Source organism: Nicotiana attenuata, chromosome 8 (genome assembly GCF_001879085.1).
Source record: "Nicotiana attenuata strain UT chromosome 8, NIATTr2, whole genome shotgun sequence".
Classification (NCBI taxonomy): Eukaryota; Viridiplantae; Streptophyta; class Magnoliopsida; order Solanales; family Solanaceae; genus Nicotiana; species Nicotiana attenuata.
In genome coordinates this window covers 41,663,600-41,690,104 of record NC_031996.1, presented here as the reverse complement: position 1 = coordinate 41,690,104, position 26,505 = coordinate 41,663,600, and the positions used below count along the sequence as shown (strand labels likewise).

The window sequence follows — 26,505 nt, the reverse complement described above, 5'->3', positions numbered from 1 at the left end:
GGGGTAGGAATAACTATGTGGGTGTCATCTCTCCAACGACAGTCTCTTCGAACAATTTGAATCAAAGGTTCAGTAATTAAAGAGGGATATTTATCAGCTCTCTCTAATTTAATCACTTGGTCACGAAGGGATTCTTTGTCATGTTCGAAAGATAAATCCGTTGGCACAATTTCTTCAACCAGAGGCTCTTGGTTAGACTCAGAAGGTTCTTTGCCCTTAGAAGAGGATCTGTTAGAAAGAGAGCCTCTAGAGATATTGCCAGAACTAGAAGAGGGAGTGATGGAACCAGAGGTACCACCACGAACCGACCCTGTACCACGAAGCACACCTCCTCTACCTCTTCTATGTCTAGCAGGAGCATTGGGGAAACTATCAAGAATTGGGACTCTTTTAGGGTTAGGATTTGAAGACGACGTAGTGAGAAGATATGAACAGAAGGTATGAACTGAAGAAGAAGTGAACGAGAGTAAATAGCAAGAAATTTGGTAAAAAGCTTGTGAAGAAGAAGGCAAAGGAAAAAGGGGGCAAGTTTATATATAAACTCAACCGTCGATAATTAAGAAGTGTAATGATGGAAAGCCTATAATAAAGGCAACTATCACTTCGTGAATAGTGGAGTTAAAGAAGCCTTAGAAAAAGGCTGCAAAATCGCAGAACTAATGAGAAGGTGACACATATATGGTGCATTAAATAGAAGAGACAATTGAAGCGTCGACACTGTCATAGCATTGATTATGGCAAAAATTCCCTTTTTAATGAAGATCCACTTCCCAAATATTTAATTGATAAATAAATGAAAAGTGGGGGGACTATCTATATAGGGAAAAAACTGAATTTATATTGAAGGTGACGTGGCATGACACGTGGACTGGTCAAATGGTCAAAACATGATGATCAGTTAAGAGGCACGGGCGATATCAGATACGAGGAGAAGAAAGTTAAATAGGCACGAGATGCTATTCAAATGATACGAGTCTCGTATCTATTTAACTTAATTAAAGCCAGGAGGTCAGAAGGAATTGAAGATATGAATCCGATGGCATAAAGGAGTCTAAATTCAGTATTAAATGTCAAATACGTTAGCGAATCAGTATTGAATAGGAATGATTGTGTAACGTTTCATTTAATGTCATTTAATGCTCATAATTGCCTCTTTAAGGCTAAGGCATTATACCTTTTCCTAGAAAAATCAACTATAAAAGGAGGGAGGTCTCAGCATTTGTAGGGACACGAAAAATCATTGAGATTACATTGAAATACAAATTTATTTACTGCTTTATTATCCTCAAAAATTTCTTATTCTTTTCGTCTCCTGATTATCAGTAACCCGATTTTTTCTCTTAATTTCTAGTTTTAACGAAATTCTATTTTTTGGTTAAACAATAGTTATAAGGTATTCTAGCAAAACCTTAGACTTATTAGGAAATCCAGGTATTAACTGACTGGCATGCTCTCTCTATTTTCGTTTTTCAATATTGGCATTCCCAACTTAATTTTCATGAGTTTTCAGAAGCATGACTCCTCGTGAAATAACTATTCTAGTTCTATTAGTTACTATATGTCTTCTTGTACCTTCAATCTTCTGCTTAATCTGTTTAGCATGTCGCATGCATCTTGAAGCTATTCGCCGGCGTCGTCTCCGGGTTTTCGCTGCAACATCTCCATCGCCTCAGGTTTCCTCCTTGACAATTTCTCTACATACTTCGGGCCTCGATGACTGCACCATTCAGTCGTACCCAAAGGTAAGCAGAAATAGGGCATGTCACTGCTAAATAAACAGAAATTAGCGACAAACAAATTCTGTAGCTAAACAGAAAAGTCCGTCGCTAATCCCAGTTCTGTAGCTAAACAAAATAATCCGTCACTAATTCCAATTAGCGACAGATTAGCGACAGAAAGAAATTTTGTTAGCTACGAGCAATTTAACGACAGATTAGCGAGAAAGTTGATAACTAATTCCAGTTTTTATTTTGTAGTGGCAGGTTCTGTAAGTTCAATTGAACATATATATTACTTTTAGTTTGAACTGTATATACATAAGTGAAAATAATTTAAAATATGTACATATTATAAGATCATATTATTTTTAACACAGTGACTTTTGAATTTGCCTTTTGTAGGTAGTCCTTGGTGAAAGTAGACGGTTTCCGGGACTTAACGCGCTGACTTGCCCAATATGTCTTGTTGAGTACAGTGCTGGAGAGTCAGTGAGGCTTATACCTTTGTGTGAACATAGCTTCCATGCCGACTGTGTTGATGAGTGGTTGAAGATAAAGGCCACCTGCCCTGTTTGCCGAAATTCTCCACTTCTTTTAGAAAACGATAAGCTTGACCAAATTAGCGCCGAGGGTGCAATGTGTTAGCTTGATTTTCTTTTGATATTTGAATTTTACTTTTTCTTCAAGGAAGGAAAATAATTTATCCTAATCGATTTTATTTTTACTAAAAGAAAAATATTGATCTCTTTCATATTTAATAAATCTTTTTCTTGGAGAAGAGGTTTTGCACTTCTGTAAATTAAGCATCTCTACTTCACAAAAAAAAAAATATCAATAGCATCTACAATGTAGTAGTCAATAAAAGAGTCCTGTTTAGGGGTAAATCTTTCTTTCAATAGTTTTTTATACTTTCTTTTATATTAGTTTCTCATATATAGGGCAATTGATCAAATCATATTGAAGTATTATAGCTATTTTAGTATATTTCTTTTTGTCATAGTATCATTTATCGTCGTTAAGATTTTGTTGGGTGTGCGAACAAAGTCCCACATTGGCAGCTGAAAGATTGGGAGTCTATATATAAGGTGTAGGGATCTCTTAATGGTGTGATGCCTTTTGAGGAAAACTGTGCGGGCTTGGCCCAAAGCGGACAATATCACACCATATTAAGAGTGTATTTGGGCTAGTTTAGCCCAACAACTGGTATCAGAGCCCAGGTTCAGCGGAATGAGCATGGAGATGGCGGAGTGATGGTGCAGGGCAGTGCACACACAAGAAGAAGATAGTTGCGGGCTTCGGTTGCCATAATACTCTAATAATGTGGGTGGGACACAGTGAATCTCGAAAATTGACCCGTGAATCGTGGTATGGGCCACGTGGAACTTAGTTCGAGGGGGAGATTGTTGGGTGTGCGAACAAAGTCCCACATTGGTAGCTGAAAAGATTGGGAGTCCACATATAAGGTGTAGCGATCTCTTAATGGTGTGAGGCCTTTTGGGGAAAACCGTACGGGCTTGACCCAAATCGGACAATATTACACCATGTTAAGACTGTCATTGGGCCGTTTTAGCCCAACATTGTTTGTTTTGATAGTTTTCCCATAACGCCTTATTATTTTCGACCCCACAAAATAGAGTGATTGGAATTTAATATTTTATCATAGATCTCGAGTTCAAGCCTAAAAATGAAAATGATAAGAAGCACTTCTCCTTAGGGAGCTTGCCCAGGCGACACTTCTCCTTAAGTGTGTCAGTTGGTTCAAAATAGTTGATGGTTAAACCAAATTAAAAGAAGTGCAGTCGTAAACTCGGGAGAGTATATCTAGTAAATTTGATCACGCCCAACTATGCCTTATAAAAAGGACAAAGCGGTCGTTGCAAATATATTCCGGTTTCCATGTCCGGAGTCGAATTCCACAGAGAACTAAGGCTTAGCTACAGTTGTTCACTATCACCAAGAATACAAGCTTGAACAATTCCTAACTCATAGATATTAAGATTCTTGTGTTTAACTGGCTAACTAACAAATTAAAATAATAAATTAACTCTAAAGATACTACAGATTGGAGAAAAGATTAAGGAGGTCTAGAGTTATGATTTTCCCAATTGTCGGAATCCTTCCCGCTATGTCTTCTATAATTTCGCCTAAGTATTCTCTACCGTTCATGAGCGCTCTGCGTGTTGTAGTTCTCTCCCGAGTAATTATAATAATTTACTAGACATACTCTCCCGAGTTACGCTTGCTGGCTTTAATTACAGCTCACTTAGATCGCACCCAAGGTTTCGTTATCCCTAATCCCACCTTTAAACTCTTGGTTATTGATTCCTCACATACGTCGGGAGTGATGTTGTTCAACAACTACCTAAATATGCACTCTCTCCCAAGTAATACATACTAAATAGGCACAGCTAATTGAGGGCCCTTCAATCAACCACAAGAATAATATAGTTGAACAAATAGAGAAAATACTACGGCTCAATTATATAAAAACATAACAAGAATTTATCCTTCAAAAAGTTCCATCAAAACCCTAGATAATAAATTAGTTATTCATAATAGTATGTAAAACTACAATACTAAAAGTCATAACCAACAATGAAAAATAGGAAGAGGAAGGAAAAACTCGTAGAAGAATTCCCCGTCTTGCTCATATTGTGTCTCTGCCTCCTTAGGTCGAATCTGTGTCAAAAATTGGTCTCCTCTCCTCAAAATACCGTTTTCCATGTATATATACCAAGTAGGGTCGGGCCCAAACAATTATACCTTCTCTTACGCGAAAAAGGACAAGTTTCCAGGCCTGGACGTCTGCGGCCGCGGTCCGGGCGCGTTACTTTCCGAGTGTACTGCCTCAGTCTGCGTCAGGTCTGTGGTCGCAGTTTTGACCGCGCTTTTCACCCTGTTTCTTTAGGAATTTGGAAAAATGTAAAACATGAAAGTTGTACCCCTATGAGTTAGCTTTCCAACTATATATTGTGGAGACCAAATGGAGTTCTGAGCGAAAAGTTATGTGCATGTTACTAGATAGTGCGCAATATGCCTACTTGATTCTTCGTTTTGTTGCTCTATCATCCGTTGATCCCCGAATACGATCCCGGCTTAATTTCTTGTGCTTTTACTCAGACTTCAAAGCTCCAAATCACTTGAATTCATTTCATAACATCTATATAGCTCGGAATCACTCTTACAAGGCATAAAATACACAATTAGTGCAAAACACTAGCGATTAAAGCGCAAACTCAACTAAAGTACAGTAAATTAGAGTGTAATAATTGACTAAAATACGTAATTATAGCCTTTCATCAACACCCCACACTTAAACCATTGCTCGTCCTCGAGCAATCAAACTACACTTTTTTATAGACACGACCTTTTTAAACAATTCTCCTAACTCATCACACCAAGAGTATTTAAAATAGACTAAGCACAAAAGCGTAACATCTTCACCTCAAGATTTGACTCACAAGTCGCATTATTCACAACTCACCCACTTACTCTAACATAGAGGTCACTGACATTACTTTTCCTTCATGAATCAAGTGCCCTCACGCAACAACAGAGAGTAGTCCCACACACCATACACTTTAAGAACAATTAGGAACTCAAGATAGAAAGAATTCACTCACTCTTAGAAATGACATTCATATGCCACAAAAGATGCACCAAAGGCTTGCCCGTAGTGTACTACTCTACTAATCGAGCTTATTCAGTCTAGGATCAAGTAGGACTTTATTTGGTTGTAATGTAGGCTGCGGGACGGGTAGGATACATTTAGATATAAGAGTGACTACACCTCCCTAAGCACTTTAATACATATACTTTAACATTCAAATCCCATACTTATGTCAAACCAAACTCCACCTTCACATCAATGTATATTACCCCATTCTTCTTTAAGCACACTTACATCAAAAGCCACCACTTATCAAGGAATATTTTTTTTTCACGACAATCTAACTATTTTTTTTCCAATTCAAGTGGCTCTTACTTTTTCAAAACAGTGCACATTTCTCCTTATTTCATTAGTTTCACTCAAAAGCCAAACCAACCACCCCACACTTTAACTTTTATACAGTTCATAACAATTCAAGTGCTCATGAGAGGTTAAAAGGTTCAAATAGATGATTAATTCAAACAAATGGGTAAGGCTTGTAATGTGGTTGCCAAAGAAACAAGATTACAGGCTCAAAGGGGTTAAATACGATACATAACAATTAGGCAGGTAAAATATACATATCTGGCTCAACAAAGAAACGCCTATATCACTTCCAAGACTGAACAAAACTACTATTTCGCTTTGCAAACACACAGGGCAAGTTCTAGGCATCAAATACAATGCACAGAATATAACAAATCCTTACACACACATGGCACATAACTCACTCAGTATTGCACTCATCAAGACACTCTAGTCAAAGCAGTTAAGCAAATTTAAGATCATACAATTTAAGGTACTTATACAAGAGTCAAAAACTGAGCCTAAGCGTCACAACCAAAGTACTCACTATTCTCAAGGTATAACAAAGTCAAGAGATATTGCTTCAATTCAAAACACAACACAATGGCTCCTACTCCCAAAAAAAAATTAACTACACCCGGTTCAAACAAAACCCTTGGAAAGAAACCGCGGCACAAAGAAAACAAGGGGTAATTTCTACACTACCTAACAAAAGAAAATTTTTTTTTGTGTTTTTTTTTCTTTAGACTTAAATCACTCAAGAAAATTGTCTAATAGATCCATCGTCGGGAAAAGTCCAATCTTTTCTATTAAAAAAATATTCAATTAAACTAACATACCTAAAATAGCATATTAAGTCACCCAGACAATCTCCTCACCCCACACTTAAAATTGTGCATTGTCCCCAATGCACACCCATACATACAAGAGGGTAAAAGAAACTCCCTGGTAGGCCAAAGGCCGAAGCACTAGCATCTCATGGGGTACTCAGACTTCTCCCAGGCCTGGTCCTTCGTGCGGGTACCTCACACTTAGTTCCAACCATCTGGTTTGTTGTTGCATCTTTCCAATAGCTTTGTTCTCCATGCTCCTAGAAACTCAAAAATCGACACAACAAAAATAATACAATAAAAAAAATAAAACAAAGCAGTAAAGCTGGGTTGCCTCCCAACAAGCGCTTGATTTAACGTCGCGGCACGACGCGAATCACTCTTTGCCTCCACTTTGAACTTATGAATCGGACCCCAAATTTTGATTCTGCTCTATGATCATGGTCATGGGGTGGTAGAACGAATCTGACTGGCCCAATAAAATAATAGTAGTCTGCACTTCTTGGCCTTTAGATGAGATGTGTATTCCCGACTTTCTGGCAAGAAGCATTCCAGAATGTAGGCACATTGTTCCTCATTCCTTGACTCCTCAAGTGGCTCGGTCGACTCTATTTCCATATCATCATCCAAACACAATGTGTAAAAATGCTTGGAGTGTGGACCAATGCGCTCAACTACAAGAACATTGGGACTGTCTACATTCTCAACACTAATGACAATAGAGTCAACTAAATATGTATCCTCAATATCCTTGGTTGACTCTAGTATCTCTTCTACAACATCGACATCCTCAAAATCTAGTGCCATTGATTGTTGGTGTTCTACTCTGGCCTTCTCCTCTAGCTCATCCTCGTATTTTTTTAAATCCTCCAGTATAATGGCAATTTCTACAGCCAATTCATGCTCATATTGGCTACTATCCACAATATCAACTTGTTGCGCTTTACAAGGTTCAATTAATTTATTCGCTTGCGTCTCCAAGTTGTGAATAGTTGCCTCTTGCCTTTGTATCTGCCCTGTTCTCTTATCATATAGTTCCATGCAACACTTTAACATATCTTTGATCTCTTTCCCGTCATCATCCCTGGGTTCTTTGTTCCTATTAACTTCACAAGAAAAAGAAGAACCATCAAAGTAAGGGGTTGGGGGAAGATAAGAGCTATAAGTACAACCATGAAAGTGACCATCTTGACCACCACACATATCACACACATTCCATATATAAGGTTGAGTTAGTGCATAAAACTCGCTCTCGGGAATATTTTGATAATTTTGCCCTGGGTGGTTTCCTTCACAATATGCATAAGGAGGATTAAAAGCAGAATTACCAGCATCAAAATTCTCATAATTCGATGAAGCCATGTCTATCAAATCAAAAATAAAAAAAAATAAATTATCAAATACACGAAAACAAAAATCCCAGTTCAAACTTGCAACCTAGAAATATGTACACTTACAGCTACACCGTTAGTTCCCCGGCAACGGCACCAAAATTTGATCACGCCCAACTATGCCTTATAAAAAGGACAAAGCGGTCGTTGCAAATATAATCCGGTTTACAAGTCCGGAGTCGAATCCCACAGAGAACTAAGGCTTAGCTACAGTTGTTCACTATCACCAAGAATACAAGCTTGAACGATTCCTAACTTATAGATATTAAGATTCTTGTGTTTAACTAGCTAACTTACAAATTAAAATAATAAATTAACTCTAAAGATACTACAGGTTGGAGAAAAGATTAAGGAGGTCTAGAGTTATGATTTCCCCAATTGTCAGAATCCTTCCCGCTATGTCTTCTATAATTTCGCCTAAGTATTCTCTACCGATCATGAGCACTCTGCGTGTTGTAATTCTCTCCCAAGTAATTACAACAATTTACTAGACATACTCACCGAGTTACGCTAGCTGGCTTTAATTACAGCTCACTTAGATCGCACCCAAGGTTTCGTTATCCCTAATCCCACCTTTAAACCCTTGGTTATTGATTCCTCACATACGTCGGGAGTGATGTTATTCAACAACTACCTAAATATGCACTCTCTCCCGAGTAATACATACTAAATAGGCACAGTTAATTGAGGGCCCTTCAATCAACCACAAGAATAATATAGTTGAACAAATAGAGAAAATACTACGGCTCAATTATATAAAAACATAACAAGAATTTATCCTTCAAAAGGTTGCATCAAAACCATAGATAACAAATTAGCTATTCATAATAGTATGTAAAACTACAATACTAAAAGTCATAACCAACAATGAAAAATAGGAAGAGGAAGGAAAAACTCGTAGAAGAATTCTCCGCCTTGCTCCTATTGTGTCTCTGCCTCCTTAGGTCGAATCTGTGTCAAAAATTGGTCTCCTCTCCTCAAAATACCGTTTTTTCATGTATATATACCAAGTAGGGTCGGGCCCAAACAATTATACCTTCTCCTACGCGAAATAGGACAAGTTTCCAGGCCTGGACGTCCACGGCCGCGGTACTTTCCCAGTGTACTGCCTTAGTTCGCGTCAGGTCCGCGGTCGCGGTTTCGACCGCATTTTTCACCCTGTTCCATTCGGAATTTGGAAAAACATAAAACATGAAAGTTGTAGCCCTTTGAGTTAACTTTCCAACCATATATTGTGGAGGCCAAATGGAGTTCTGAGCGAAAAGTTATGTGCATTTTACTAGATAGTGCGCAATATGCCTACTCGATTCTTCGTTTTGTTGCTCTATCATCCGTTGACCCCCGAATACGATCCCGGCTTAATTCCTTGGGCTTTTACTCAGACTTCAAAGCTCCAAATCACTTGAATTTATTCCATAACATCTATATAGCTCGGAATCACTCCTACAAGGCATGAAACACACAATTAGTGCAAAACACTAGCGATTAAAGCGCAAACTCAACTAAAGTGCAGTAAATTAGAGTGTAATAATCGACTAAAATACGTAATTATAGCCTATCATCATTTACCAATAAAGATCGTTACTCCCTCCGGTTCACAATAAGTGACCAATTTGCTTTTTCATTTTGGTTCAAAATAAGTGTCCAGTTATGTAATCAAGAAAGAATTTAATTTGTTTTTACAAAATAACCCCTATGTACATCTCCCTAAAAAGTTTCCTTACTCCTCACATTAAATGTTTAATTAGGGGTAGTTTAGTCATAGTAGGTATTTTTGTATAGATATTAGTATTTTCTTAATGGGCGTGCTAAAAACAAATTGATCACTTATTGTAAATCTGAGGGAGTAGTTTAAGAAGCTGACAAAGCACTTTGGTTATTGTAATATGTAAAATTACCTCTTAGTTAGTTAGTCGTATTCACATCATTGCAAGCCCTGAGTTCAAGAGCTGTTGATTGCAAAATATTGTTTGATGACTTTAATTTGTTTTGGAATTAAGATTAAAGAACATTATTCACTTAATCATGGACAGGACCTCCGTTAACTCAAATGATTTACAGTTCTTTAATTTCTTCCCTTGTCCTTAAGTAGTTTTGATTGATACCAATAATTTTATCCTCTTGAAATTCACTCGAGTTCCACGATTTTGTTTCTGTATTTTATTTTATTTTTGGTCTCCCCTTTTTCTAGTACTAAGGAGTAATATATCTTCTCAAAAGTAAGAGAGCTTGACTTGTGGTGAAACCAGAAATTTCTAGCTAAGGATATTCAAATAAATTTTCTTTTTTGATGAATGGGTGCATCAGTAAAAATTATTTTTTTGATTAATGGGTGCATGGAAAATAAAAATTATTCCCGCTAATTGAAAATTTATTTGCAAATATCCTATCATGTCTACGGTAAAACTAACCTATTTTACGATAAAATAAAGGTATACAGAACAAATGAAAATTCTTTACGATGGTGAAAACCTCAAAGGGTCTAATAGAACTATGGTGAAATATAATCGACTTGGCCCAATATGTTGACGTATGATGACTTTTATCTTGGGGATTTGCATCTATACCGCTTTTTGGGTCACGTTTTAACTTATATTCGCTTTGCAAAAAAAATTGCAAGCGTCCTCACTTTTTGCGTAAACTTCATGCATACGGGCCTGAAGTAGCAAAGGGAATCACGCAAACTTCAGCATTCTAGTAGACGGGCCTGAAGTTGTTTGTAATTGCTGAACTTAAGTATTCTACTAGCTGAAGTTTTGTTCTCTATTTGCTGAACTTCAGCATGTTTTAGCTGAAGTTTTGTTCTATATTTGCTGAACTTCGGCATGTTTTAGCTTAAGGTTTATTATGTTTGTGATGAACTTCAGGGCTGAAGTTTGTTTTGTATTGAAGATGGAATTTCTCATCCTTCTACTGATACAGTTCATAAAACTCCTTTTGATCTTTCTGGTTGGGTACAAAGCATGTTATCTGAGCTCAACAACACTTTGCTGACAAACTAATTAAACACCTCATTAACAGAAATCACTGGAGAAACAGGACATCCTAATCGGCATTGGAAGAAACACAAGATAGACCATCTTTGTAAATAAAAATTTAAAATCAAGAGTGCCATAATAGTTCAACTTTCAAAGCTTAGTGTAAGAATTGCATCAATAAAGCCACAATCAGCTTGTTGTTTGATTTTCCATTCCTGGATCAATCTGAATTCATTGCAAATATAAAAAATACAGACAATGAATTACAAATAGATGAAGAAAAGTTCTAAAACGTTGTTTCAACAAAAATGGCAGTCACTATGAGCAAATCAGCAGTAAAATATATTACAAATTACAAAAGTGAAGAGTAGAAAATGAAGGAGGAAGAAAGGAGCGCACATGTAGCAGGGAGAAGGAGACGCCTGAAGTTGTAAAAATTAGGGTATAGGTTAAATAATTTTAAAAATATGGGTATAGGTTAAATGGGGCCAACCAAATAGGGCGCTCCATGCAATTTTTACCTTTTATCTATAGCACGGCTTCACAAAAGGAATAATTAAAGGCAAAAGGGCCAAATATGCCCCTCTACTTTAGTATATTGTTTATATCTATCATCCGTTATATTATCGGGCCACATCTACTTTTACCGTTAGCCAAACTTTTTAAAAATACCCTCCACCTAACGGAAAGCCACCAAATTTAAAAAAAAAAAACTGAAAAAAAACCCATTAATAACCTGTTAAACCCCTTTTATTTACTGCACGTCTTCGTCACAGATTAATTAATGCAGCAAGGTATTTCATCCTCCAATAGTGTGCCTTTGTTGATGAGTATTCACGCACCATGATTTTCTTGCTCTGCTTTAAGCATTTAGGCAACGAATAATTGTCGCCAAATCACGCCTTAAGAACCAATATCAGATTCCAAGCTATGGGATGTGATACTCATCATTCTTACTAACAACTGAACTTATAATGAACAATAATTAGCGGAGATTCAATTTAATATCAAGGTACAGTCTGAGGAACTCATCAAGAATGAAGGAAAGTACACCAACAAGTCGAAAAGTAACTAACAACCTAAGTACACTAACTTCATGTATTAACCAACCACAAGTATTGTTAAAGTATATATTAGTTGTTACCAACATACAAACCAACTGCCAAGTGTGCATTATATTAGACAAAGGAATGCCATATTATAACCACAAAAAATACAACCGAAAGTGATAACATGACATCCTAATGCCACCATGAACAACTAAGAACCAAAAATATAAGTTCGCACTAATCCTACTACTACCATCATTCTCGGTCTCTCTTTAAATAAATAAAATGTGTTAAGACGTCGCAGAAATCTAGGTTTCGTATTTTTATATGATGGTTTTAACGGGTTATGGGTTAATGATTTTTTTTTAAATAATTATTTATTAATCTGGTGGATTTTCGTCGAATATGGAGGGTATTTTTAAAAAGTTTTATTAACGGTAAAGGTAGATATGTCCCAATAGTATAACGGAAAGTAGATGTAAACAATATACCAAAGTAGAGGGATATATTTGATCTTTTTCCCATAATTGAAACATAATACTATCGTCTATCAACTTAGTAGATATGATGATAATATATAGCATGCCTTCTTCACACAAGGAAATGATAATGTCAACTAGTAGATGACAAGTACACAAATTGACCAAGTGCATATACAGTTATATGATAATATTCTAGCAAAACCTTAGACTTATTAGGAAATCCAGATATTAATTGATTCGAATGCTCTCTTTATTAACATTGTCGTTCCACAAGCATGTCTCCTCATCAAATAATGGTACTAGCCATATTAGTTACAACATCACGAAGCTATTCGCCGGCGTGTCGTCAGGTTTTTGGCCGGGGCACCATCGCCGTCGCCTCAGGTTTCCTCCGTGATAATTTCTCTACCTACTTCTGGCCTTGATGACTGCACGATTCAGTCATACCCAAAGGTAAGCCGAAGGCAGATTCAGGACGGATTCTATGAGTTCAACTCAATAGATTATTTTTAGTTCGAACTATATATAAAATAAAATCGCACTCATTGTGAACTTATCGTCTTTCGATTTTAAATTTGCCTTTTGTAGGTAGTCCTTGGTGAAAGCCGAAGGCTTCCGGGGCTTAACGCCGTAACTTGCCCGATATGTCTAGTTGAGTACAGTGGTGGAGAGTCAGTCAGGGTCATACCTTTGTGTGAACATAGCTTCCATGCCGACTGTGTTGATGAGTGGTTGAAGATAAAGGCCACCTGCCCTGTTTGCCGAAATTCTCCACATCTTTAGATTGTGTTAATACTGAACTGTTACCTCATTCTTTTGGCTCATTTTCTTGTTTTGTGTTCTAGGGTTGTCTCTTAAATTTCTTGTGTGCGGAATGAATGTTCTTATTGCTCTCACTGAAATCAAAAGGGGAAATACTTTACCAGCAATTGAAAAATATTGTACAACACAAAAATTTTGGTGAAGTGATAAGTACTCCTTCATCGTTAACCAGAGATCTCCGGTATGGAGTCGCCTTTAGGAGGTAATGTCTTACTCCTAACGTGTAACTTTCCGGCGCCATAAAAATTTAAAAATAAAAATAAAGAGAACGAGAGAAGAGAATCGAACCAACGCAATCCACTTTTTCATACTTAAAAGGATGTTTTATGTTCAGCAGTATTTATAAAGGATCAAAATATTCCTATACCTATACTTCAAAGGGAATGTCCTGGTTTTTCGCTCTATTGCTGTCAGTGACATCAAAAAGGGAAATATCTAAACACCACAGCTTTAGCAACTATTAAACGTATATAAGAATTTTTCGTATTATCTGTCTCACACAATGCTTAGTACTAGACAATGTCATACAACAAAATTACACCTCAAGCAAGATAAACTATCAATTACCAAGTGACATCCACACCAGGTCGCGCTCATAACCACATCATGTCTCCAATGTGAAATCAATGTTTTCAAGGTAAAGACGGAACAATGTAAGCAAGGGAAGTCGGCCAAAATGGATCTGTAACTTCAGGACTCATATTGTCAACTCTTTTACGATTGAGATGCTTGAATTGTAGAGCATGTTTAATAATTGACAAGGCCTGTCCCCCACCTTTTGCATCCCTTAGAATCTGCCATGAGATCGAAAAGCAAAAAAATATTCTCTTCTGATTAAGGTATAAAGTATCAAAGGAAAGAGCAGCAACTGTTAGTAGTACTTCCTCCAAGTACTTATCACAAAAGATAAAAGAGACACCATGCTTGAAATGAATTCTAATCATATACCACTGACACTGACGAAATCCTGAATGAACTGAAGCTAGTACAGAGTCATCTGTAAAACAAAATTCTTGTACATTTCCAATGGTAACACTAGTATAACAAAGTTGAACCCCTAAATTCTAACAAGACTTGTCAACTTCAATGAGGTTACAATATGTCGATCCTACAAGCGGAACAAAATCTACACAACTTTTCTCTTACCAATCACCTTTGGCGTCGTTGAAGAGGGTTGCTGCGGCTAAATCACGACTTCACATCTTACATTCAATAACTGAAAGCTAAGTACCGAGATGTGACCATTTACTAGCAAGCTAGTGCACGAGAGCCCCATTCTAAAGTCAGGATAAGAACGACCAGCAACACGCCAGCCCTCGCCACTGTTTCTTGCATCACCACTTCTCAGTCTTCTTTCTGCTTAATATTCACGGGATGAAAAATCAGCATCTTTCAACGAAAATTCTTTCCAGAAAAAGATCCTCCAAAATAATGTTGAGAAGTATAATGCAATGACAAAGTTTAGAAATGTTTCACCAAAAAAAGTTTTAACGAAATAGGCAGGGAATACAAAGTACTCCAATTAGTCAGAGCATCATTTGTCGCCACACAAATACAATGTACTCCCACGGCCTTCATTTATTTGATCTAATTCATATGTGGCTATTTGAAAAAGATAAAAGTAACTATAGAGAGCAAAAAACTATACGATTTTTTTTTAATAATTAAACTCAAAAAATTATTTTGTAAGTGCTTCAGCTTCTATTCCCTGTTCATGCTGCAATTTTTTGTGTCTTATTGGCAAGAAGGCAGCATCCAATTTACATTTCATTCACCATAGGCATCTTTTGCCTCAGACGACATTTCAAAATATTTATGAATGGCTTAAAGTACATCGAAATATATGCAAAAGTCAATAATGCCACTAAAACAAGCTAGAGAAACTGGGCTGTAACGGCACATGGAGAAGCAGACTTGACAAAAATATAATAAGCAAAAACCAGCTAAACACAAAGTAAAATACTATGATTCGAATGAACTTCACCAAACCATGAGTTTGAGGTATCCTTAGAACCAACTAAAATATTACCTTTGATAATGCGGTGAAGATGGTCGATCAGGAGAAGACCGTTGCACAGAGACTGCATGAAATCTCTGTTCCTCAAATGCTCCCCTAAGTTGACTTCCATCGCCTGGCTGGACTTGTTCGTTTACACCTGAGAAACCTACTGGACCCACAGATCCGAACTCAAGCTGTTCTCCATGTGAATTGTAAGTAGAATTATGGTCAAACGGATAAAACATTACAACAGGAGGGACACCAGGTCCATTTGAAGACACTGCACTTGGGTTCATTGACGTTAAAGGATACATGCCATGCACCATATTGGGAAGCACACTTGGGCTTGAGTTTGCATGCAATGGACCATTTTGAGACGGATATGAAGGGAAGGAATCGTGTCTATGAGAGCTCCATGATCTGTCAGTTCGGCTCTCACTGGACACTGGTCGATCCAATCTTGAGTTTAATTTCTCAGATTGGCTGCGGTTGTAGTTGCGCCAACCAGCACGGGATTTCGAATTCGCATTCCAGTTACCCTCTCTGTCACCATAGTTATCATTTCTGTCATGGTTGTAATTCCCCCTTCTTGTACCGGAAGAGTGACGATCCCTCACCGAAGCCTTCTGAAGTAATAGTCAAATTGCAAAGATAAAATATCCACTAGAAATGACAGTATCACACATCTTAGTAAAAAGGATCTTATACAGCAAAATAGAAGAGTAATCACTGAATAGACATGAAATCCAGTTTCACCAACTAGAGAGACTAGGCCAGGGTAATGTGTCTGAGATTCATGGACATAGAATAGGCAAACGGCTCATTGGACCCCTCGGCATAAATTGAAAAACATGGTAAAGAAAAGCGGAGTGAGTCTTCACTTGCACTTAAAACTCGGGACAAGCATAGCCTTTTTTTTTAAATTAAGTAAACTAGGGACAATGTTTAAATTATTGTTCGACATTGAGATGCTTTTATAGATCTAAAGTCGATCTCGAGGATCTGAAGAAGAAAAAGGCTAATACAGACAAGTAAAGACAAAGATGTGCAAGAATTCTGCATGCATTTTATATAATAATGTAGCCCTGTACCCGTCTCCAACCACACATTCTAGGATCAAACATACAATGGAATAGAGCAATATCAATCAACAAACAGGAATTTTGAGCAGATTTCTTACTGGATTTGGCAAGTATGTCCCAGTCCCGCTACGATATCTCGGCATCTCGGCTACATAATGTTGAAGCATATTGGGAGGTCTATTTGAAACAGATTGTAGCGGTGAAATGGGTAATATACGAGGACCATAGCTCATTAACTGAGTAAAAAGGTTCATGCTCGCTGACATCGGTCTTCCAGGACCATCCCACGGGAAATGGCCTTGTAAGTATGCAGGCGGTACCATAACAGGAGAAGGATAAACAAGAGGCCCAGGCCTTGGATCTTGGCAGAACCGTCCATACTGTAAATTTTGCCAATGACTAGCAAAGTCACTGTTAAGTATATCAGACTTTTGTTTATTATTTTCATTTTCAGTGTGGCCAAGTCCCTCAGAAGGATCAAGGTTCTGGCCTAAATCACGATTAGCAAAGCATTCTTCTCTTCCGAAGTGGCCGGTTGATACATCAGGAGTTCCAGACTCAGGTGGAATATTATATACTGGAAGCATTGTAAGAAAAGGAACTGGTGGCCCGGTGGGATAAAATGCAATAACCCCAGAATTATCCGTCATTCTTTGCTGAGAACCAGGCCTTATGAGCATTGGTGCAATGGGCACTATTGGGTCAGATCCACTTGTCTGAGCACCTTCATATTCAGGCATATGTTGCCTTGCAATGTGCATGGAAATAATGCCCTGGCTACTCTCAGCGATTTCGGTACCCAAGTTTGAAACAGAGTTCCAATCCTGATCATCTTCCGCGGCTTGGTTAAATTTATGGTCACATATCATCTTACCATTTCTGTAACCAGTAGTTGGCTCAGCAGCACCTGTTTTATTTCCCCGTGTTCCCCTTGTTGACTTTATACTTTTAGTAGAAGATCCATCCCAAGAACTCTCAGAAGAGGTTTTGCTGTGAGCAGCGGATGAGAACCTTGAACTTGCCAATCTTTCTTCAGCGTAAACATCGCTCATTCTTATGTTATCCTGAAACTGAATATCATCAGAATGTTCTTCCTTGATTGGCCCACGTTTTTCCTTTGTATGCTTCTGCTGAGCTCTATTACTGGAGCCAGTCACCCAAGATGAAGGAACAAAATTAGAACCTGACTCGACTGCATGTGGTTTATCATCAGATTGAGGTGTTTCATAATTTCCGTTTTGTGGGTCAAATTCAACGTTAGAACCTGCATCTGGCTCCTGCCAGAAATCTTTGATTGCCTCGCCTGAGTTCATATCCGTAGAACTAAAATTTTCACTATTCCGGTCAATTGAATCTTCAGAAGCTGGACTCAACCCAAGGCCTGGGAAGTAATGATTTAAGTGGGGCGAAATCATACCATGAGGAAATTGCACATTGGAAAATGCAGGAGGAAAATTAGTGGGAACCAATCCTGGAATATTTCGTTGATTATATCCCATAGAAGCCAGAATGGAAGGCGAGATAGGGAAAGGCAGTTGGGCTGCAGCCCAGTTAAATGGCAAGTGAACCTGACCATTAAAACCATGGACCGAAGTAGATGCCATCAGATTCACAAGATCTTGCTCATCCTGATGCATCATCCCCTGTGTACTACAAAGCTCTTCATTTGGAGCATCTAATCCCGCATCTCGGCTAAAGCTATTTGATCTACTGTTGGAGTCAGCGACGGCTTCGAGACTTTGATGAGAAGGAAAATGTCTGATCGATGAAGTGTCAGATCGACCATTCTGGCTTGCTAAATTTTCAGATCCTTGATTCTTCCTCCAGTTACAGCTGTCCTGCCTCAATGGAGTAGGTTGCATTTTTGCAGTCTCCTGAGCTTTTCCACGCCTTCCCTGAGTAGTAGTAACTTCACCATAGGTGTCAGTCAGCTCAGGACTAGACCGTGTTCTAGAAAAAACAAACCTACCCTGTGTATCAATTCCTATTTGATCAGATTTCAAATTTCTCTCCTTTTTCTTTTGATCAGATACCCTTGAGGTGCTCAAATTCCCATGGTTCTTTTGGGCGATATCATTCATTCTAGAGAAGCTTCCAGACGAATGAATACCATGTTGAGAGGAAACAATAGGTGATTGAGTTCCTTCCGCCTCAAAATCACGACCAGAAGATTTTCCATTCACCTTTTTCCCACTAGAGTTGACCCTAAAATACTCGGAGTCGGGTAGGTCATCCGGTGTTGAAAATCTCAGGCGCAACAACTCGGGCCCTGGTGCATCAGGCCTTTGGCCACTACCATGTCTGTCCAGTGTATTCATAAAGAACTGATTTACTTCATGAATTAGATCTTCTTTGGGGCACTCCAGTAATCTTGCCAGTCTTTTGGCACCAAAGCCAAATGCACTCCGTATCCTATAGAAATTACCTGCCAACAGTATGAATCATATCCACATGAAGCAGCAAGAGATATCATGCTAAGAATCCCATTCAAAATTAGTCAACAGAAGAACAGAGCAAATACTGTTTATAATGGCTAAGCAATGTAAACAGTCTCACAATAGTAAGAGCATCTCAAGATTTTCAACATTCAAAATTAGTCAACAGAAGTTTGCCTACGACTATCGACTAACCAATAGAATTGTAACTTTTTGTTCTTCAAAGGCACCAACATACATTTCTAGAGACCCCGTACAATGCCCGACTTACAAACCTTTCACTTAAATACACTAAATATACAACAACATACCCAGTACAATCCCACGGGTGGGGTCTGGGGAGGGTAGTGAGTACGCAGACCTTACCCCTACCTGGAGAGGTAGAGAGGCTGTTTCCGAAAGACTCTCGGCTCAAGAAAAGGTGGAAAGGAAGAATAGGGGAGAAGAAGAGGAGGAAAGAGGGGGGGGGGGGGGGGGAGGGGGGGGGGGAGGCGATAAGCAAAGAGGAGAAAAAGTAGAAATACACTAAATATCAGATAGAAATAAGTCGTTTCATAAAAATGGTCAGATAGAAATAAGATTTATAAACCAAGAAAAATGAAATCAAGAGCAAAACAGAAATGCAACTAGATATAAGTAAATCCTCATAAGCTAAGACCGCCATATGCCTAAAAGAAACAAAATTACAGAAACCACTTTGAACAACAAGGAATAACTGACGCCAAGGAATGTCATTAAAAAACTTTCAAAGTTTGAGTACCTTTACTCACACTGCGGCCAAGGTTGTTGTTTACTCGTAAAGGATCAATCACATTAAAATGTTTAGAAACGAATGGTTGTCCTTGATTTTCCTGGCCAACAGGGAAAACAGCATATACGGAGCTACAGGCCTCAAGAAACAATTTGCTGAGAAGCAATTCTCCCTCATCTTTTCGAGGAGGTTCCGCTGCATTTTTCCAACTATACTTAAGCTAACAAATAAACTCACATCAAAGTAAAGGAAAACAAAACGAAAAATTGGCTCTTCCACATATTTGTACCAGTGACATCAGGAAGAGAACTAATCGACACAGGCCCCCACAAGCTAACACAAAAGTTGTCCCAATCAAAGTTGCTGAAGAACTCCAAGAAGCGGTACAGAACCTGCGAGTATAAATACAAAACCTTAAAGGATAGAGATGATGAATGAAACATTAAGAACACTTTAAACAAAAGAAAAAGTAAAAAAAGTTACAAGTTATTAACCTCAAGTGGCCCAGCAAACGAATTGTTGAACACGTGAAATATGTAAAGAACTAAGGTCTCCAAGGCATAAGTTGAAATAAGACCGTGATGAGCACCCAATATACGGCTCTCATAATAACACCAGGCCTTAATCAAAATAATGCTGCGCTTGAACAAATGATTCTGGTTTATCAGGTGATCGACCTACAAAAGATGAACACGTAAAGTAAAGATCTTCTTTCCTTTTCCTCAGAACTCAATACTCATCTTGTTTCTTCGTTGGTTTAGTCTGTTATTTAAAAAATATTACTTTGCATGGTATGTTAAAGTTATGAGCATATCATAAAATATCAGGTTTTTTAGGATAAAAAAAGAAACTGCACACCTCCTCAAGGAAGCAAAGGGTACACAAACCCCCTAGCTGATTGAAAGAAATGTCAACCACGATGTTTTCAACTAAACATTTTATTAACTTTACCTGCAATAGAAAAGGGACAAGAACAATGATAAGTGAGTGCAGAGCAAAATAAAGTTACAACTGAAGAAATGTCAAGTATAACAACCAAGAATACAAGCGGCAGTTACCTTCTCAAAGCCTTATAATAAGACAACAATATAAATAAATTATTGATTACTCATGTTAAATATTAGCTACTAATTCAAATGACATTTCCGTAAATTATATAAAAATAGTCTCTTTCCCAACACTATAATATCTTCATTAGCCAAGTTCAATCCCAGATACAAGTGTAAACTGAGGCAATAACTTAAAACTTGCAAAAACATCATAGCAACCAACATGCTATCCCCATGAGAAAAGTTTCTAAGGCTCAAGAAATAGCATCAAGTTATCACAAGAAGATGAAGCTTACATCAGTAAAAACTGAATTACATCAAGAGTATCCTTTTATCAGCTCTAGCCAGACAGGCTGACAAGCAGAACAAAGGGAAAGAGAATATATCCTTAAACTAAGGCTTACATAAAAATAAAAAAAAATATTGAAAAAAGAATGAAGAGAAAATGACGTTTGCTTCTATTCTCAAAGTTCAGAAGAAACTGAGAAAAAAAGATTATCATGATAAACTTCATTTTCTTTATGATATTCCTTTGAGGCCCAAAAAAATGCAGATAAAATTCAGGCCCCAAAAAAACAACAAAAGAAACTATTTCAGCTCATCTGTTGTTTTCAGAATTGGACAAACAACCTGAATGGAGCTCTCTAAATTTAGAAAAATACTCCAAAATACTCTCACTCGGTCAGCAGGGTTATGTTCCAATTGCTGCAGAAACTAAGAGCACATTGCATTCAAAATCTAAAGTAAATGGTGGTTGTGTAGGGGACATACTTCAGCTTGAATGTACTGAACCTCCTTGACACGAAATTCAGCATTTTCATTTTTCTCTTCCTCCTCTAACATATCCCGAACCTGATAAGCCCACGTATCTTTCAAAGTTTGGTTATTACTGAAGGCAGTTAAATCAATGTCTCCATCAGGAAGGTAAGTCTTCAATGGTACTGAACCAAAAGTGAAAACCTGAAAAGAGCAAGTTGATCCCCAAAAAAAAGAATTTAGCAGTGAAAAGCCTCATATTAGCGATCCACAACAGAGGGCTTGCATATTTATCTTTTTCTTTCAGCAATAAAAGTACGAGGACAAAGTATTGTATGGAAACTCTAAGTAATCCTTTCTTTACCAAGAAAAGCTTACACCAGAATGAATGACATAGTCAACTGCACTATAAACACTAATGCTACAGATTCACTTTATAACCATCATAACAATAATCACTTTCACTCGTCAATGAGATACAACAATGTTTGCTATGCTATACTTAGTCAGTTGATCAGGATGATTCCATGCTTTTATTGATTACACCGCTACATTGTTAAGTTTTGAACGCTCCAAACCAGCAGTCCACCCAGATTTTTTACACCACATCCACTGCACCCCACACGGCAAATATTTCCGCTTTCCCACTTCAGAACTCATTGAGCTTCATCAATGAGCTATTGTTTCTATAATCTACTCCACTTACTTGACTCTTCAGATCAGAAATAAAGGAAAATGAAATATCCTCAATCCATTGGAATCTTTTTTTTTGGTGATGTGGTGTCCGGGCCAACTTGCGTGCACCTTAACTATTCCACCACGTACCTGCTAGGCTGCTACCTCCCACTGGCACAGGTACCGAGCAACTCTGCGCATCAAGACTTGAGCAAATGAGAAGAATCACCTAGTGCTTTTTGCCTCTACTAGAATTTGAACCTAAGATCGCATGATTCTCCTCCTACTTCATTGACTACTAGGCCACGCCCCACTCCATTGAAATCCTATATGTGCTAGGACAAAAGAATAACACATAACACAACTCTTATTTACTCTCTCAGCTTCAGATAGCATTAATTTGCTTCGCAAAGCACAATAACGCGCTCTAATTATTTGAACAAAATATTAAGTCATTTCAAAAGTTAAAATAGGTTTATATTGGCCAAAGTTTCAACCATTGCATACTCAAGTGCCAACATCATTGAAAACATCTACGAATTCAATTTTTTACATTTTCGTAGAGGTAACTAAGTCATATCAAAACAGATCAGCCAAAGATTGCATATGGAACTTCTAATATACAGCTATTTTACCAGAATGTAGCAACACAACCACCATAATTTCAAAGATTGTATTCTAAGGCGCCAAACAAAGGGGTATCCAGGATTTGAACTTTATGGATTCGAGATTCTCGGACAACAACCTCAAGTGATGGTATTTGGTTTCAAATTTTACTGTTCGTACATATTTAGTGAATTTCTTAATACATATACAAAGTCTGGGCCAAAGCTATTAGATTCTGCCGAACCCGTATAGTACACTCTACATTCGCCCCTGGTGCTAAAGTCATTGAAAATAATTGAGAATTCATTTTTACATTTTCATAGAGGTAACTAGGTCATATATCACAATGGATCAGCCAAAGATTGCATATGAAACTTAGATAAAACTTATACCATTAGGGAAATTTCAAGACAACCTGACAAGGGAAGCACTTCATGATGAGGCGTTGGACGTAATCAGCAACAGCATTTCTGCGCTCCTCAGACGGCTGGTTAGGCTGAATGCAGCCAATTAACTCAGCAGTCCTTTCCTCAGCCCTTGACCATCTCTCCGAGTCAAGGGCTCGGATCATCGGTTCTGATTCTGCATTGGGCAATAGCCCGTTCGGACATAGCCCACTTGGCTCTGCCCATCCCTCATGTTCTCCCATACACCACTTCTACTTGTTTTAACCCAATAAAAATCTTGAATTGCTCTCTTTTATCACCTTTATTATGAAACCCAATATCAAAAAATCAACCTTTCTGCTAAACTAGCAACCCCACTAACCAGTCATGTCAAATACAATAGTACAATCTATATTCCAGTAAAACCCCAACAATACAGTAACCATGAACTTTAATACCAACTGCAATACAACCATTAATCAAATTCAACAATAATTTTTTTGCAATATGCTCCTATATATGAAATAAAAAGCCATTCTTTACACACACAAAAAAAAATCAAATAGCAGAAGGAAAAAAAAGGAAACCTAAAAGGTTAAAATAGAAAGTTGTGATGGCACTTCTTGATCAAGTGATTTAAATGGAGACGTAATAAGAAAAAGAACCCAGAAATTTCTTCTCGTTTCTATGTAATATAAATGATAAAGATGGAATTTTGAATTATCATTTCAAAAAGATTATGAGGATCTTGAAAATCCATGGAAAAAAAAACAAAGAAAAATAACTAGAAATAATAGGGGGTGTGGGAAATGGCAAGCTAAAATTGAAGTGCGTGTTTGTGTGTATGTGTATGTGAGAGAGATAGAGAGAGAATCAAGAATTCAAGAAAGATGGAGGAATTGGCATTGACGTTTTTTGAAGATATAAGGGGATTTGATTTTATGATATATGTTGTTGTTCTGGAAAAATAATAGGGAAGGAAGATATGTTTTTCTTTCTTGTTCTTCTTTTATTTTGTTTTTATTTTTATTTTTGTGGTTTTTTAGATTTTTAATCAAAAACTGAAACTTATATGCGATGATGAGTTATGGGGATGTGAAGATATTTGCTTATGATAATGTGATCTAGCTATTTAAATTGCAAATAACTACTACAATTATTGATATAGTTTTTAGTGTATGTATTATTTAATTAAGTATAGTGTGAGGAAGATTTCCAAAGTTGCACCTTCAATCTTGGGCCACCAACATGCCCTAGACGGTGGGATCTGGCTTGGGCCTTAACATGGGGGATTTGCGGCCATAACTATATTTATGTCATATTTTAACCTGTACCCTATTTTTAAAAACTATTAATTTCGTAGCCAACTAACAAAAAATTCGTAATAATATGACCATTATATCCCTTTCAAAACATATAAAAGATGCATCACGCATAAATCAATTTACGGTTCTCCTCCATCACTCCGTCTCTCCTCAGATCACCTCTCGCAAACCAGATTCAAATTCCAAATTCAAAATTACAAAATACATTATAAGTATTCAAATTCATCTTTAGAATTCAAAAAGTTTTTGAAACTGATTGATTTCATGATATATGTTTTCTGATTGATTGATTGATGTTGTTTGACGGATGAAACATGAACTCTTCACTGATATACTGAATTTGCATTCTAAATCTGTTTCACGTTGAATTCTAACATTCTAATCCGACAAATTCAAATATGCTGAAGTTTTTCACTGCATAATATGCGGAAATTTTTGGTTTATTTGCTAAACAAGCTGAGTTTTTACATATGCTGAAGTATTTGTCTTGTAGTTTAATCAAGCTGAAGTTATTTAGTTCATATGTAAAAACTTTAGGAAAACGAGCTGAAACAGCTACATTGGGCAAAAATAAAACATGAATTAAAATTTAATATTGCACAAAAACTATTGCACTGAGCTGAAACATAGCTGCATGGGATGCTGAAGTTTTTTAGTTCATCTTCAAAAACTTCAGCAAAAGTGCTGAAGTATTTTAGTTAATCTTTAAAAACTTCAGCAGAACGAGGTGAAGTTTTCCTCCTGCATTGGGTAAAAATAAAACATAAATTAAAATTTAATATTGAACAAAAACTTCAGCATGGTATGCTGAAGTTTTTTAGTTTATCTTAAAAAACTTCAGCAGAACGAGCTGAACTTTTCCTCCTACACTGGGTAAAAATAAAATCATAAATTAAAATTTAATATTGAACAAAAACTTCAGCATGGGATGCTGGAGTTTTTTAGTTCATCTTTAAAAAGTTCAGCAGAACGAGCTAAAATTTTCCTCCTACACTGGGTAGAAATAAAAAGCATAAATTAAAATTTAATATTGAACAAAAACTTCACCATGGGATACTGATGTTTTTTAGTTCATCTTTAAAAAATTCAGCAGAACCAGCTGAATTTTTCCTCCTACACTGGGTAGAAATAAAACATAAATTAAAATTTAATATTGAACAAAAACTTCAGCATGGGATGCTGAAGTTTTTTAGTTTATCTTAAAAAACTTCAGCACAACGAGTTGAAATTTTCCTCCTACATTGGGTAAAAATAAAAATAAAAATTAAAATTTAATATTGAACAAAAACTTCAGCATGGGATGCTGAAGTTTTTTAGTTCATCTTTAAAAACTTCAGCAGAACGAGGTGAAGTTTTTCTCCTACACTGGGTAAAAATAAAAATATAAATTAAAATTTAATATTGAACAAAAACTTCAGCATGGGGTGCTGAAGCTTTTTAGTTCATCTTTAAAAACTTTAGCAGAACCAGCTGAAGTTTTCCTCCTACACTAGGTAAAAATAAAACATAAATTAAAATTTAATATTGAACAAAAATTTCAGCAGAACGAGCTGAAGTTTTCCTCCTGCATTATGTATTTTATTAATTTTTTTGGAAAAACTTCATACCAAAAAATGCTTAAGTTTTCCGGAATATGTAAAATATTTTTCATATAATTTTTAGTATGTTGAAGTTTTTTTAGTTCATCTGCTAAAACATGCTTAGTATTTTGTCCTGCAATATGTAATTTTCGGATAAGTTTTTGTTAATTCCTCTGTTATTTTCTAAATTTAAAAGGGATTAATATTAAAAAAAAAACGCACAAAAATATTAATACAAAAATATCATTTTTCATTAAATAAAATAAAACATAAATTAAAATTGCAATTATTTAGTTCATTCTTGAAACTTCAGCAAAGAGAGCTGAAGTTTTCCTCCTGCACTTTGTATTTTATTATGATATTTTGGAAATACTTCATACCAAAAAATGCTTAATTTTCGGATGAGTTTTTGTTAGTTCCTGCTGTAGTTATTTAGTTCATTTCATCTGTCATTTTTCGAGTTTGAAGAGAATTTTTGATTACTAAAGTAACACGCATAAAGTTCGTTATATTTAGGCTATCCCACACATACATAACGTAACATCCTGCGAACCTGAGGGTATCAAGGTACTCATTCTCTCTTAAATACCTTTCCCGAAGATCTGGGAAGCGCTCATAGAACCAAGCACATAACGG

General features: G+C 36.9%; 2 protein-coding genes across 2 annotated transcripts; one reads left to right on the top strand and one right to left on the bottom strand.

The window, feature by feature from the left end:
* LOC109231699 (RING-H2 finger protein ATL20-like) lies at nt 1,446-2,363 on the top strand. The gene is made up of 2 exons (XM_019397339.1): nt 1,446-1,742; nt 2,121-2,363. Exons 1-2 carry the CDS (start codon nt 1,515-1,517, stop codon nt 2,361-2,363), a joined length of 471 nt encoding a protein of 156 aa, XP_019252884.1. The 5' UTR covers nt 1,446-1,514.
* Nucleotides 14,034-24,065, bottom strand: LOC109231331. The gene is made up of 9 exons (XM_019396962.1): nt 22,994-24,065; nt 21,313-21,501; nt 20,351-20,443; nt 19,987-20,169; nt 19,782-19,884; nt 19,502-19,687; nt 16,405-18,731; nt 15,255-15,850; nt 14,034-14,581 (listed from the first exon to the last, which is right to left on the bottom strand). Exons 1-9 carry the CDS (start codon nt 23,225-23,227, stop codon nt 14,560-14,562), a joined length of 3,933 nt encoding a protein of 1,310 aa, XP_019252507.1. The 5' UTR covers nt 23,228-24,065; the 3' UTR covers nt 14,034-14,559.